The sequence below is a fragment of the Rissa tridactyla genome, chromosome 13, assembly GCF_028500815.1.
Source record: "Rissa tridactyla isolate bRisTri1 chromosome 13, bRisTri1.patW.cur.20221130, whole genome shotgun sequence".
Lineage (NCBI taxonomy): Eukaryota > Metazoa > Chordata > Aves > Charadriiformes > Laridae > Rissa > Rissa tridactyla.
This window is the reverse complement of record NC_071478.1, coordinates 6,668,530-6,684,608: the sequence shown is the minus strand read 5'-3', so window position 1 is coordinate 6,684,608 and position 16,079 is coordinate 6,668,530. Positions and strand designations below refer to the sequence as shown.

Genomic DNA, 16,079 nt, shown 5'->3' with positions numbered 1-16,079 from the left:
CTTTTCTGGAACATGCAACAAGGCTACTCACGTTAATGCCAAAGTCTGGTGATGTTGAACTCCAGATAGCACCAATACTTGCAGCAGCCAGCATTGCTTCCACCGCATGAATGCTGTTTGGTAAGTAACCTATAGCAGAATTTGAATGGTTAGAGGTGGAAGAAAAATAAAAAAATATCAAGTCTTACAGTAAATATAATGTGGATGATAAAAAGTTTAAACAGATAACAACCTGAAAAATCCTTGACTGAAGCATCCTTTAAAGTTTTCTACACAAGCACAATGTCATCCTTCAAAGTCAAATCAGTTGCACATGGAATTTGAAATAATTCAGTTTATAAAAATAGTTGTATCAGTTCTTATATCTACAAGGTTATTCCCAGTTCACAAATATTTCTGCTTAATGAGACACTCAGGATAAGAGGGCAGCAAGCTGAAAAGAACTGTGAGTAAATTTGTGGATTGAATAGGGTACATAGAGACTAAAACAGCACCATGCAAGGTAATAGAGCAGGTCTGTAGAAACAGCCATTAGAGAAGGAACAAGTACCTGCAAGGAAAGATTATAAATACTCAGTTCAAAAGCAGAGATTCAGCATCACAAAACTAAACATTGTCTACTAGACACTGCCATAATCTTAAACACAAACAAGCAAAACCAGTGTCTCAGCCGATAAGGGACTAATACAGTGGGACAAGCCCTGCAACACTCCCACACAAATACAGCTCTTCAGGTTTATCTCATTAGCTTGCAGCAACATTTCAAGATTTAATTCAATTTATCAAGGCATACAGAAGAAATTAATGTCAAGAAATTTAGCTTTTCAGTGGGCTTGATTTGAGCAACTCTCCAAAAGGTGCTGGGTGGCCAAGACCAACTCTCAACTGATCAGAATGCAGCACACAAATAAAAACATGCAATGGAAATTCACAAACTCCACTAGAGTACATCGATGATCTGGAGTTTCAGATCGTCCTTCTTAAGCAACCAAAAAGTTGGCCAAGTACTTTAAAAAAGGCACATGACAGGCCTAACTGCAGTACTTGGACATCTAATTACAATTCAGTGTTTGAAAGCAAACTTAAATAGCATTAGAAATGCCTTCCAACCCGTTTAACAATAGTGGTGAGCACTGACAGATCTTGGAGTGCAGGACAAGTTGCAGGTGCTCCCCAAGTATCTACCAGACACAGACTTAATAGTGCCAGGCACTTTTCAAAGAAAGATTTTTATGGATGTAGTTTTCAGGCCAGGAACTAAGATCACAGATCTTAGTATCATTTTCTGTTACCTTAACTTTATCAAGTAGGAGGGTACCAAGCTTGATTTTCACCAGTTTGTCTACACATCTTGAAGAAAATCTATCCTTTTAAAGTCTACTTTTTACAAAGTTGACAAAGTAAGTCTTAATTTAAACTGAGCTTTTTCTTCACAGTTCAATAACTAGCGAAATCAGTTCCTTAAACTGATGACTTTACTTAATCTGTAAACCACTGTGCTTTTGGAAGTATCAACTTTGAGAACAGCATTATGATTTAAGCCCAACAATCTCTAAAAAAACCACAACTGTGAATAAAAACCTAATACCATGTTAAGATATAAGTTACTCCCTAGAACTGCCTACAGTTTGTGGTGTTTTGTTCAGTGAAGTTAAGTACACGGAGCACAACAAAACCTCAAACCCATAAAGGCATTGGTTATTTTGCTATTTTTCCCTTAGGGTCAAAGTTTATAATAGAAAGTACAGTATCCTAAAATTGTCATCATTTTTCCTTTAAGAGAAGTCTTCCTCCCTGAACAATAATTTGAAATATATGAACCAGAACAGGCTAAAATATCATTTTGTGTGATGGAAGCAGTTTTTTTTAATTGATGCCAAATATTCCCACTGAGCATTTCTTGAATGGGATTATCAGGGACCAGAGTGCCATGAAAACTGAAAGATGTCTCTTTGTGCTTTGAAGTGGTTATTACCTTGCCACAGCTTACAAGCATCAGCTCTATTATAAATTCTCCTTTTCACCACTCCTACCAAAAGCCCTCAAGGCAAGAACACAAGTGTCTGCTTATTATTGTGAGCCAGGCAATTAAATCATTACTTGCATTTGTCAGTTGGCTTTGAGGTGATGTTTGAGGATATCAGCCAAAACTGACAAAAGGTATGAAACATGCAAGGCAACTTACTCAGCATTTCTGTATCTTTACCCAACCAATGCAGGCAGGCAGCCTGCTCACTGGGATTTTCATGTATTTGTCATAATCCCCAATACCAGGTATATTAAATAAAAATATGGTTCTGTTCTGGAAAGAGATCCTCCGAACATAGCAATGGAAGAACTCATGTTGCTTCTTAACAGCTCCCAACTCTAGATGATAAAAACTACTTCTTCTGACAGTCTTTCAGATAAAAAAATGGATTCTCAGAAATAAAAATCCTTTTTCTCACATCAGAGATTCTGCAAACCAATTACAGCAACTGCCATGTATGTAAAACCCCCTGCATTTGACTGTGCCCCTTGAGATACCAGCTGATTCCTCGAAGCATTCAGTAGGCTGACAGAGGTCATAAGTGTCTAAAACTCAGTGAGCAAAAGTGCTGCTGACAAAGAGGATGAAAAATCCAACTTTTTTAGCTGGATTCACATCAAGGGTCACAGAACAGCGACCTATGTACAGAAGCCCTGTACCACAGAAGAATAATAGTAGAGCTGCTTTAAATACCCACCATATGTTTGTTCACATATTTAACTAAAGTCTCCATGTTCCTTGATGCAATATTTCAGCTAAGGATCAAAACCAGCATTTGTCAAAATGGGTATAGCCTACAGAAGGTACTTCTCTATCTTAACTTACCCCTTTTGTGAAGCTGGTAAGGAAGGTGGAAACTACCTTCTGTTACTAGAAAGAGAAGGATCTTAATACCCTCTTTGGGTTAGCTAGAAAGCAACTGAACAGTGGGCTCAAAACACAGGAGCTGGGAACCCAGCAACTAGGAATTCAGAGTATGACATGCCAAGGGTCCTAGCAGCACTCCTCCTGACTCATATCTATGTATAAAATCTCCATAAGGACAAAGAAATAAAAACTTCACTTTGACATAAAACCTGTGATAAATCTCTAAGCAGGACAAGTGACATCTTAAAAACATTGTATGGATTATTATTTTTTTTTTTTTAAGAGGCACTTACAGAGCCTGATCTGCTCAAGACAGCATTTGCTGTCAGCTGCTATTTACTTAATCTAGCATACACTGAGATTAAATTTAGATTTGCTCGTTTACACTACAGTACTTTATCAACAGAATAGGTGAAAACTATAGTCCAAAGATTTCTGGTATAATCATGCTAGAAACTCTGCCTAAAGCCTCATTTTTCAAGAGTGCTGAGAACACATTCCCTGCATCTAATGGCTTCATAAAGTAGAATAAATGTGTACTTGGAAACAGAGGCATCAAAACATTCGTACCCACCTGAATAAAAAAAGATACCCCACAAACTTGGACCCTGCACAAAATATTTAGTTCAAGCCTTGAAAGAATGCATCAAGAGGAAGGAAAGTAGGGAGCTGCAACTGAAATATCCTCTCACTGGCTTACACTATTGATCTACACCAGCTCCCAAACAGAAAAGACAACTCAAAGCTGGACAATTTCTCTTTTTGATGTTAATATATCATTTCATACTCCTGTAGGACTCTGAAGTGGTCATCCTGCCTAATGTTACTGTGGCCTGAGACTATTAGTAACATGGTAATCTTCTTACAAAGCTAGCTTTAAAACCCACGTAAGCAACTAGGGTTAATACAGTTACTATAGATAAAATACCAGCTTTAAACAATGCAATTCATTGATGTTTTGTTGAGGATTTTTTTGTGCGAACACATGGGGAAGATCAGTTTGTTTTTAACTGCTGACTTGCAGTAGAACAAAGCTGGCTATAGGGATATAATAGAAGCAACCTATCCAGAGATGAAAAACACAGATACTCCCTGTTTTATTTTATTCCCACTGCTGTCATTGTTATTTGCCAAGCAGGTGGCCAGTGGGAGACCACAAGTACTTCATATGTGGATTTGTGTAGCTTGCATTAAGTATCCTACCTATTTTTTCCAACTGTTCAAGCATCATTGACGGTATTGCAAGATATCTTTAGAAGATATATGTTTCACTGCATATCTGCTTCAATTATGTTTACTATTAAGTGCTATCTCCTTAGTGATGGAAAGGGAACACTAGGATGAAATCAAGCTGAAAAAGTGCTGACATTGCTGCTTGTCCACCCACACTCACCCACCTCCAAACTTTAACATACTATTACTGTCATGACGCAACCATAAATTGTATTGAACAAAGTAGGGGATATGTTAAGTATAATGAAAAGTTAAAGTAGTCTTGTCTTAGAAGCAGTAAAGCATGAAGAGGAAATTCACAAGAAAACAATGTTAATAGCCTTGTGTATAGTTCTAACAGCTCAAGATTTTAAGTGATTTCAAGAGAAAAAGACAAAGGGCATCAGAACTTGGCAGGCTGACTAAGTGCTAGCCAACTATGATAAAATTAATGAAAATCTCCCTTCTATTTAAAAGCTGATTTTTCAGAAGCAGTAAAACCATGCCCTGTATTACTGCAATAAACCACATGAAGCAGCACCTTCCCTTCTACCATGTGCTATAAATTTTGGAACAAATCAGGTCCCAGTATATTTTTGGCAAGCTTTGGAGAGCCTGATCTTTGGTACCACAAGTGGGTGTATGACTCAAACTTTCCCACCCAACACTTAACATCTCTCCCCCATTTCAATTTGGGATTTGGAGAACAGCCTGCAGCCTCAACCTCTGACTGTGATGCCACATTTCAGCTCTTCCAAGAGCTGCCAATATCCTCTGGCATAGGAGAGAAACATATGAAAGAAGTTGAGACACAATTTAAATATATATCTCTCTCTCTAAATAGCTGGATTGCTGTTAAAAATCCCATTGATGTCTTTCACAGGGAAGTTCTCCTTAGATATGGGCTGCTTAGATACAAGGCAAAGCAATCTGTCAGAGCAAGGAGTCTAGGGCTGGGGGGCACAAGGGAAGGGAAGGAGGGGGAAATGTTCAACAGCTCAACTGATGAGAACTGATACAGGTTCATCTGACTGAAGAATACAAGGCAAAGAGCCTCACCACCAGGGCAGAGAGGAAAAAAAAGTATGTGAGAAATTTCCTATAAGAAAAAAGCACATGAAGACTCTGGATAATTTAAAAAGCTCTGAGCCCAAAAAACATACCATGATTTTTAAGGAAACAAAGACATTGCCTAGATTCATTAATCTTTTCTGCTATAAAAAGTAAAGGGCTTTGTAAGGACTCCAAGCACAATGCAAGCCTGATTCCACAAATAAGCTATAACTGCTCGTAAATACATGTTTAAGCAATTGAAATGGCCAAGGGCCCCAGCACAGATACTCCATACCTACAGCAGCTGGGCAGAAACTATCTGCTTCGGAACTGCCAGACAGGAAACTTTTGCTCAGAAAATGCACAAAGAGGCCAAGGGAAAAGAGAGCTGCAGCTTACTCAAATGATGGGAGCTTAACTTCAGAGACAGTTTTTTTCATTGTATTTTCAATCACTTTGTTTCCTTTTTCATTTGTTTTGCCATTTATTTTTTTTAAATAACACTAACACCACCAGATAGCCAGAGACTGCAATTTGTGCCTCCTCTTAGAAATCATAAAAATCCTTCCAGGCTTCCCACTGGAGTCAACACACATTTTTTTTCTCTCCCAAGAACAGGGCAAAGTGCACAGTTAAAACCCTACCCTTTCTGTGGAAGGAAGCCCTGACATTAAGGATGAATCTTCAAGAGAAACTTGGAATTGCTACCTTCTGCAAGCATATAAAACACCTGTATAAATAAAGACAGGTAGTATTTAAAGCATACTATTTTATTTATACAATCTTATTTGTTTTAAATTATCAACTATGTTTTTTTATTTAAAAAAAGAGGTGAGCCAGCTCTAAAACAAACAAGGTTCAGGAGTCAGCCAGCCTCCAATTGTACTAAGCAAAATACTGTCATTAATTAAGAGGGACCATTACTAAAATTTATAATAGCATTATTAGCACCACTGACTACAACTAGATTTCAATAGCACCTTTTCCCCAGCTACAGGGCACATTTCCCCTGCATAGTATACCTTAGTAAGAACTGCTCATGAGACAAGCACAAACCAGCATCATATTTTGTGTTCTTTTCCCAAAGATCGTATTTCTAAGTTGTTTTGATCAGAGGAGTTAAGCAGCGTTATCAGGTTGCAAACAGGACTTTAATTTGCACCATAAAAGACTAAACAATCTCCTGTAGATAAAATTCTTTACTTTTAATTCAGAATGAGTGTTCCCATTAAACATGACTGCACCTGGTCATACTTAAGCATCAGCATTACATCATTACCCTAGTGAGCAGTATTTTCTTCTCAGAGATTAAAACCCTCACATTTAGCATCAGGCACCAATATGCAAAGTCTGAAAAATGGACTTTAACCTGAGAATTAGGGCAGCAGCAAAGAGGTACTCACAGGAACACACCAAAGCTACAGCTGTTGCTACTCACAAGTTTACAGCTACAGTCCTCCCTCAGTGTAGTGTGTTTACACACACTGTTTTCATTCACACAAATTAGGAAAACATATCCAGTAATTACTCTTCTGTGTTGTCCATCACTTTCCCACACCACATTGCATCATATTTTGGGATCTGAAACTGGTACAGAACAGCCCTTTTGCCACTTACACATGACATCTAATCCTTCAGTTTAGCATAACCAGCAATACACATGGAAGAACCGATTTGAGCCCTGTTACAACTTTTTTACTTGCTTATAAAGCAATAAAGAATAGTGTACGAAATCCTCACAAGCAGTCTACAAAACAGAGCATTTCAATTTGTTTTGTACACATCAGGAGAAATTCCATTGCAAAAGTCAAAAGAGTGCATTCAGTGTGTTTCACAATGACAAACAACGTTTACAGAAAGCATTAAAAGGGGTCAAAAACCTGACTTCGATTGGTTTCATGATGTCCAAGTGTTCAGTTATATGCATAATTAGACATTGTTTTGTCAATATCTTTGGAGCAACTTTTTAAAATACACACAACCCACTTTTACCATTTGATGTGCACAGAAGACAGGTAATAAGAAACATTACACGAAGTTCTAAATACTCAGACTTTGTAGACTGTAAGTTTTCCTGTTCATTAGTTTGGTTTCAGGCAAAGGCTGTCGCTGCTTAACAAGTTGTCAGGTATCAGTGTGACAGTGTTAGGACTGAAAATGGAGGCAAGATTAGAACATCTTAACTTTTTAACCTTTATTCAGACAAACCTTCCTGACTTTGCTGGATGGTTCATACCCAATTAAGGATTTAGCTCTAATTCTATGCAAAAAACAAGCCACCACCTGTGTCAATTAAATGTTCAGTTACCAGTTCTATAGAATACTCATACCCTATGCATGAAATATGAACTCTTGAGTATATTTTACAACCCAGATCATATTTGTGGGTTTAATAAAAATAGTAATGCATACCCTTCTGTCTCTGAAGGCATGGATTCAAGTTCTGGTTTGTAACATGCAAAAACAAGCCAAATAGTTTCATCACTTTGGGTTTGCATCATAAGAATTTACACATACTTAGGATAATGGCCAAGTATTGCTCAGAGAACATGTCATTCCAGTAGTAAGATGGATACACACATCAGTAGAACCACCAGGAAGGAGTCAAGGAGCTTCAAGGATATTGCAGTTTTGACTTGCACCACAATGACCAAGCTGAAGAGTGTACGTTACAGAGCACATAAGTACAGAAGCAGCTCAGCTGGAAGACCAAAACCAGCAATTTAGAAATAAATGGACCAAGGCCAGCAACTTCTTTCTATGCCTGGACTGTATACTGTAAAAGCTTTTCACAAGAAAAAAACCTGTTTATATAGAAAAATCCACATGACAGTCTTATGACAGGAAATACTACTCTAGAAATTTTTGTGAGTTATGACAGGATCACAGGGTTCTAACCACTAAGTTCTGCATCGGTATGACTTCAACAGTTACTGCTCACTACCACCATTCTGGAAGACATTACTCCCAAAAGCACTGGTGGCAGATGGTAGTACAAGTCCGTTCCCCAAGAACTGCAATTCACAGAGCACCACATTACCTGGAGCTGTAGGGTCAGTACTTGCCAGCTGGCACCAGAACAACCAGCCTGGGACCTTAATTTCCAAGACTGCTCCAATGTGAATCTGCCAGGCCTTGTGAGTCAAGGCTCAGCTAGATGCAAAGTCTCCATCACTTATGAAGCAGACCTTAGTGAAGCTATGAATGAGGTATTTTCCTTCCCCCTCCAGTGCTGGAGAGCTTGCAGGCTAATCCAGGCTCCTTCCCTCTAGAAGTCTATTTCATACAAATGTAAATATAGCAACAGAAGAGCCTTTTCTTTAGAATGTTTCTGTGAAATAGTATTTCATATTCATGTTTCTATAACCTTGACTACTCACTTGGATATTTCAAGAAAGTTTCACCTCTTGTCCTTTAAAAGAAGTTACTCACCCACAACTCTGTCTCCTACTTTAACTCCCATCTTCCTCATGGCTGCAGCATACAAAGCTACAGCTTGTCTCAGTTCTTCAAAAGTAACTTTCAAGATTTCTTCTTTGCCTTCCTCTGAGGAAAGAAGATTAAAACAACTAGTGAGAAATTATGCACTGCAACATAAGTAGAGTCTAGTACAAACAACTAATTCTGGAAGAAAGAAGAATATGAAGCAATTTTAGGAGAAAAGTTTCCACTAATGATTATGCTTTTTGCTTTTCAAGTTCCTCTTATGCTATACTAAGATTTACTTTTTAATGTGAATGAAGTATTAATCAGTAGTATTCATTCAGCAGGCACCAGCACATTTTTAAAGATGGGAACACACATCTGCAAAAATGCAGACTATTCACTAGAGAAAGGTGTGTTCTCAAAGAGCATTCATGATAAATAGATAATTCACCAAGGCTACTTTCTTACATGGAAAGAACTACCTCATTTTCCCTTTTTGCTCAGTTTTCTCACTAGGTCTAGGAAGCAGAAGCAAGGTGCCAACTTTAAGTTTTATTACAGCAAGTCACTGTTGACTAGAAAATCATGCACATAGAGTTAACTAAGGTCCGAGTTCAGTATGCTTTTTAAACATCTGCATTTGCTAACATACCACAAAGCAAACAAACTAAACTGGACTCCATTCATCTCTGAAAAGATCTGCAGGGTGTTTTCATTTTTGTACCGAATGTCAGATGTTACATAAGCTGTTAATAAATCACTCGTGAAACAAAATGAACAAATCTAAATGTTATGAAAGGCAAAGTTTGTCATCTTAAATGTCCCTTCCTGTACTTCCTCAACATGACTCCTGCAAACCATTTGGCCTGTCCTGGTTCCAATATCCAGCACTTCGTATGAAAACACCTATGCCAAGCATGTCACAACAAAAATGTACTGCATGGCCTGGTACAGCAGGTCCTTGCAGAACAGCTACCAGCAGTTTGATTTTCTTCAGCAGGGAACAGTATTTATACTCTTTTGCCTTCTTAAGACTTCTACCCCAGTAAATTTAGACCTACATGGAGCAAAAGGGCAGGCTGTGATGGAAAATGACACAGAAAATGTAGCATATAGTTCATCAGCTGAGCAGGGACTGCTAACAGATTCTGTGTTCCCATAGAACAACAGTAAACAGGACTCTGATCTTGCTCCATGATTAAGCCCCCAGGAGAAGGGAGTCACAAATAAAAGATTCATAGTGGGAGCCAGTGACAAGTGAATATTCCTATGCTCTATTACACCCACATTACTCCCACAGAATCATCCCTAGTGAACTCATTAATCTAACCACAGGTTCCCTGAACACCACTCTGACCTGGCAGTGAGGGGTTAAAAAAATACTCTGACTTAAGAGATCTTAAGAAGATTAAATACAGCAGAAGGTCATGAAGAGAAATGCAGGTGGAAGTCTGTTCACTGCAGAGAAGTGTATTCACTCCAGGACTGATACAGCATTCAACTGGAAAATAATTTTGCTCCTGTTGGTATCATCACCTGTTATTATGCAACACAAATCAGTGAGTCTCCAGTACACCCCATGACTTCCTAACAAGATCTACAGGGACAATGTAATCACATGTCAAACTAAATAATTCATGAAGTCAATAATAATTCCTTCAATAATTCGAACTGAAAGTATTTAACTCCACTTTTTCTCAAGTTGCATGTTTAGCTTTTAACATTAACAAATCAATCACATCAATTCTACCTACATCTAGAGTTGACTTACTAATCAGTGCTTGGCTTTCAGTTGTTGCACAAGATGTACTTTAACTACATTGATTTTTTTCTTCCTCCACTAAATAATACATAAGAAGCTTTTCTAATGATCTCAAAATTTGAAAGTGATGAGTTCATCACTTTGAAGCCAGTGTTCTGTTACAAGCCTCATTTCTATCAGACTTCACGAGATCAATTTTTACTACACCAAAACTGGGTCACAGATTTTCTCATTCTCTCTGAACTGGTAGTTGATTTTATATATATATGATCAGAGAGGTTTCTTTCAATACCTCTAAGAAGTAAAATGCAACTGGTAAGTATTTCTCCTTCAGCAGTAAGCTTACAGAAGACGATTCTACTGTCTCACATTGTTTTTAAACAGCCATCAGAACAACAGTAATACACACATGTAATTCAAAAAACTGATCTCCATGTGTCAGAAATCAGAAACTAAGACTTCTAGTATCTACGTGACCAATCCATAGTTCTGCATAATTTTCTCTGCTAATAAGCTGTAAGACTGCATTGTTTATTGTTAAGCTATTAAGAAGCATCACCACTTGGTCAGACTTAAGATAAGGATTAGGTCCAGCAAAAGGGAAGCTCAGAACACAACTCCCTAAGGAGTTCACACACCTGTGCAGAAGCTAATCCCATCTAACAGATTAAAATAATTTTTTTAAGTTGCCAAAGTTAGCAGATATAGGAATATTGTCTTAACATTACCATCCTCATTATGAATATACCCAGATTTTACTAGACTTAAACCTCCTCCAGTATAACAAAAAATTCAGACTCTGCATTAGTGTTCCAGAGAAGTGAAATTCCAAGTCTTCCATGCATGTAACTGTCCTTCCTTTCTGTATCACCAAAGCCAGAGCTATTCTTACCTATGCCCCGCATAGCCCTTAGTATTCCTAAAATAAAAGGCACAGGAAAAGCATAGGAAGAACAGTATCAAGCAACACTGCCAAAATACTTCCTGAAGGCAAGCATAGTGTTTATGACAAATGTGAAGTAATAGCATCACTCAATATTTGAGCTAAACACAGCACGATCTCCACTACCTTGATGCAGTTAAGCACATTCTAAGAAAACTTCAATTAGTTTGCCAAAGACTTTTTAGAGTTATCTACATTCCCAGAGCATGTTTTGCTGGTTTTTGCAGAGCTGTACCATAGATTCTGCAGAGTTACTGACTTTGTTTTCCTGTTTTCTCCTCACCCAAGCCAGTTCATTTCACAGCTTCATAAAAAGCAGAGCTGTTTTAAGGCCTAGTCCTGTGAACTATAAATAAATACAAGCCATTAATTCTTTCTTACTTGCTGCATACAGTGCAATCTTGTCATTGTCCTTGTGCTTCAGAAGATTTTCTGCGTAGTTCAGACGACTACCTTTAAACCATTCCGGGACATCTGCAATACTTTTGGATGTATCAATCACCTGAAAAAAAAATAGTACATTCCTGGAAAACTAATATAATTTATTTTTCAGAGCATTGTACAGAAATCAGTTAATTAATTCCAAGCTCTTTATACACTCTATTAGGCAAGAATCATTTCTCCCTGCTTACAGATGGCAAACAGACATTAGATCCTGTAATTACAGGCCTGGAAAGATTAATTGTTTTTCAGCTGTCACAAGCAAAGACATCATTACAACAAGACTAAGAAAAAAGTTCCTTGCCAACAGTTTTACCATGGGACCAGCCTTAAACACACAAGTGAAGCAAACCACTATGGCTACATCCAGACCACAAGATACACACAAACCACCGCACACGCTGGGATTTTGCCTCTGGGAATGTCCTGAGCAGGGACTGAGCTACAGCATATTGCAGCTCTACCAGGCCATACACTCCAGCCTCCCTCGTAAATAAAAAAAAAAACCAAAGCATAGGAAGGTGTAAGTACCCATTCTTCCCCAGCACGAGTCACAAGGTACAGAGACCAACATCAGGAACTTAGACAATGGTAATTCAAATTAACTCTACACTAAGTAAGTGAATCATACAGTCAAACATAACTAAGAAGTTCAAGCTTTTTATTCCAATTCGCTATTTCTTAGGATTAAGTTTCAGTAAACATTTAAGTACACCACAGCTTCATTCAGAGTGCAGAAGTACTGATACTAACCTCTACAACTAACAAATATTGTATTACAAACTGTGAGAGCACCTATTTCTACCATTCTTGATGTGCTGTTTTCTAAAAAGAAGGTCCAACAACCCAATCAGGCCTTAAGTAATTCCTCATTTAGGACTAAGACATGCAAAGAATTGAAAAATGCAATGAAAAGTCAAAAATATGCTTAGCTGAAATAACTTGCCCCCATCTTGAACTAATTAATCCTCAAAGTAATAAATTACCCTTTGTAAGTCACAGTTAAGACCACACCTTTAACAAGTGATAGGTAAAGAGCCCCTTAGCATTAGCTACAAAGTTACATAAATTTCTTCCAAAATGACCCACTGTTTAGAGATTCAACTGCCCAGCAGCACAAGTATTTTGTAACCTTTAAATTGAAACTATTTTATAGTTGTGTTTTTGAAAGCTTCAGTTCATACCCTCAGGTTCTCTCATGGACAGCACATGCATTACAGAAACAGCATTCTTTCAGACCAACTAAAAGGCTCTTCTGAAAGCCTGACAGAGCTCAAAATAGCTCCCATTCCAGAAAACCTAATATTTTTGTGATGTGAGATGCACAGTGTATGTATTAATGGAGGCAATCCTAAAATTAATTTTTATGAAACAAGTTAGAGCTCCTGCAGAAGTTCTCTATTATTTATTTCAAATGAATTTTCTAAAATGAGAACTCAAGCATATTTCTTTGCTGATAACAATTAGCTAGAACTGAGTTATAGCATTCACAATTCATCAACTCAGGCTGCAGAGGTTTTTTTTATACCAACATTAATTACTGCAGTAATTAGAAGCCACTCTTAAAACTGACTCATTACCAACTTCCTTAGCTCAAAGAAAAGTGAGCAGAATATTTTCAACATTTTCTAGTACAAGATCTAATGTAACCTTATTTTTCCCTGAAGTGGAACACCCCTTCAAAGAGCTCCACCAGCACAAGGTGCTGGACTCACATACTTGATGCTCCATTATTTTCTACTCAGGCAAGACCTATGCCTCCTAGTTAAGCCCAATCTCTCCAGTAGTGGTACTTTGTTACATGATCTCTCCCTTAGAGGCAAGCTCTCAGCAAGCAACAGAAACTCAAGGTCTGCTAATTTAGGGGAAGATCCCAGCTAGATCCCACTTCCAGCAAGTCTATAAAAATGCAGAGCTTTGCAACAAGCCTTTCACTTCATACAGTCCCAACAAACGCTCAGCAAGTCTACAGGAAAGGGAAAGAAGTGCAGCCTACAGTACTGCTGACTGCAGTCCTCATTAAATGAGTATGGCTTGACTCCATCTCACAGCAGCACAAAGGCATACAAGGCCAATTTGTGCAGTTTGGTGAATATGCCAAGTATCACCGGTACTCCCATGCCATCAGCTCCTGTTCTACAATTGCTCTTCATAGCAGCTCATCAGCGACCACTTCATAAGCCTCAGCAGCTACAAGTAAGCATCACATTAGCAGCATCCTCTGTCCACACCTCTACTGCATTTCCCCTCCTTGAAGTGGTTTGCTAGTTGTGCTATAACCATGCATTATCATGCCCCAGAGATCCTGCTTACCTTAAGCAGAGACTATACCTTTGAGAACAAATCTCACCATTACCATGAGACAGATAATCCTTGCCATATGTGCTACATGGGATGTTCTGTATGACCTGAAGAGCAAAACAGCATGCCTCATGAAAACCTACACAGCAGATACCATCAGAACACTCAACATAGCCTATCCACAGGAACAGCATCAGGTGCTTCTTGTAGCTAAAAGAAGCAAGTTTAGACTACATGTCTCATTTAGAGATCAACAGCTACTTGTAACTTGACATATCAATGCCAGTGCTGCCATGCCAGGATAGCTTTGTATACTGCACCTTTGTTCTTTTCAGAATTAACATGGATATCAATTGCTAGAGTGACATGAGCATGTCTACATCAAACACTTAAAACCTTTACTAAGTTCTACTAATTTATTTTTTTTCTTAGGATGACCTGAAAGTAACAACTCTTTCACCAGCTGGGAACAAAGGAGTCAACTCTGGTTCATGAAAAGTTTTGTTTTCCTCAAAGCATAATGCTTACTTCCAACAAGCAGCTGGGGTCAAGTCATAAGACACTTCAAACTTTTCAGCTCTTTAGCTACCACAGAACAGCTCAGTTGCTGTGACATACAGGACCAATGGTAAGGACTAACAGCAAGTCAGCTTTGAGGCTCAGCAAAGCCTTGAAGCTGACACTACACTGAGGGAAAGTCAGAGGCAAACAGCAATGTCCATGAAGAGCGAGTCATGTATCTTCTTCTGCAGTACTTGTCTATCAAATGATTCTGCCTCTCCTGTTAAGACCTTGCATGACAGCAAGACCATTGTAGAATAGGCATGCAGGGGGCTAGAAGCTCACTAGTAGTCTAGTTAAAGCCTTCCTAGACATCCCCATCTTCTTGCTTCTCATCCTCAGCAAACATCCATTTTTAGGCCACCATTGCCTGCTTCAGTTTCCCTTCCAGTTCAACAGCCATTGGTGGCATCTGGAGGGACAGATTTCCAGGAGTATCAGTCCTGTAAGGCCAGAGAACAAGTGTTACTGTCCAGCTTGCTCAGTACAGTTACAAGGGTACAAAAACAGCTCTTCTGAACTGCTTGCTCAGGACAACTTACATTCATGTGGAACTTAGATAGCCTTGCTAGCAGCACAGAATATGTAGAGAAAATAGACAGTATCCAAATACAACCTGGCCAGATTTTGAACTACCACCTATAGAAAAAATAAAAGATTAAGTGTTTACAGTCTTCAAACTACCTACTTCAAAAAGCAGGCTAGTTCTTTACATTCTTGCCAAATTCACCCTTTGAAAGGGTGGGTCACATTAAGACACCTGAGCACGCAGTTCCACAGCAGGAAGACTTGATCTATCACAGCATGCAGTACAGAAATTTGTAAGACAGAAGAAACTTACCAGTTCCCTCTGCAGAACTGCCAGTACTCTGGGTGTTCTTGGAACAGATGGCCTCCAGGGATTAAGAAACAAGTCCAGTCCTCTCTCTACTAAGTCCCAGGAAGTTTCCTATGCCATCAAGCTTTTGAAGTAATTAGTCCATCATCTGCCTCAGATGGCAAACTGCAGGGTGACATTGATATCCTACACCAGGACTGTACAAGGGTTCCAGCTTTGCCCTCCATTTGCAAGAGCTTCGAAGTCACCTTTATCTCAAAGCAACACTGTGCTATGGTCTGGTATTCTACCTGTGATTGCATTCAACCACTACCATTCCCTCAGAGATATTTCAAGCCTACATCTGATTGCAGAGACTTCCACAACTAGTTCTACAAAACTCAAGTGGAACAGGTGTGCTTATCAGATAAGCTGACTCAGGGAACACAAGTATGAACTTGACTGCATGCCAGCATTTACAAAATCAGGAGGATATTCTACCAGCACAAACCTAAAGCAGAAGACAGTATATTAATAGACTCCTCACAAGCAGCCAGGACTCCTAACATATGTGAGAGCACAGGACCACAAGGACATTACAGCAGAACTGTTTAGGATAATAGAACTTGAGGATTTCACTGTCCTAAAGCATACCAGCAACAGAACA

At 38.7% G+C, this 16,079-nt stretch overlaps 1 protein-coding gene across 1 annotated transcript in view; it reads right to left on the bottom strand.

The window, feature by feature from the left end:
• AACS (acetoacetyl-CoA synthetase) overlaps positions 1 to 16,079 on the bottom strand; it is a 43,372-nt gene that overhangs the window by 23,599 nt on the left and 3,694 nt on the right. Inside the window, exons 3-5 of the mRNA XM_054219976.1 lie at positions 11,674 to 11,794; positions 8,594 to 8,707; positions 32 to 129 (exon numbers count right to left, since the gene is read on the bottom strand). Coding sequence (XP_054075951.1) covers positions 32 to 129; positions 8,594 to 8,707; positions 11,674 to 11,794 — 333 coding nt within the window. The remainder of the gene's footprint in view (positions 1 to 31; positions 130 to 8,593; positions 8,708 to 11,673; positions 11,795 to 16,079) is intronic.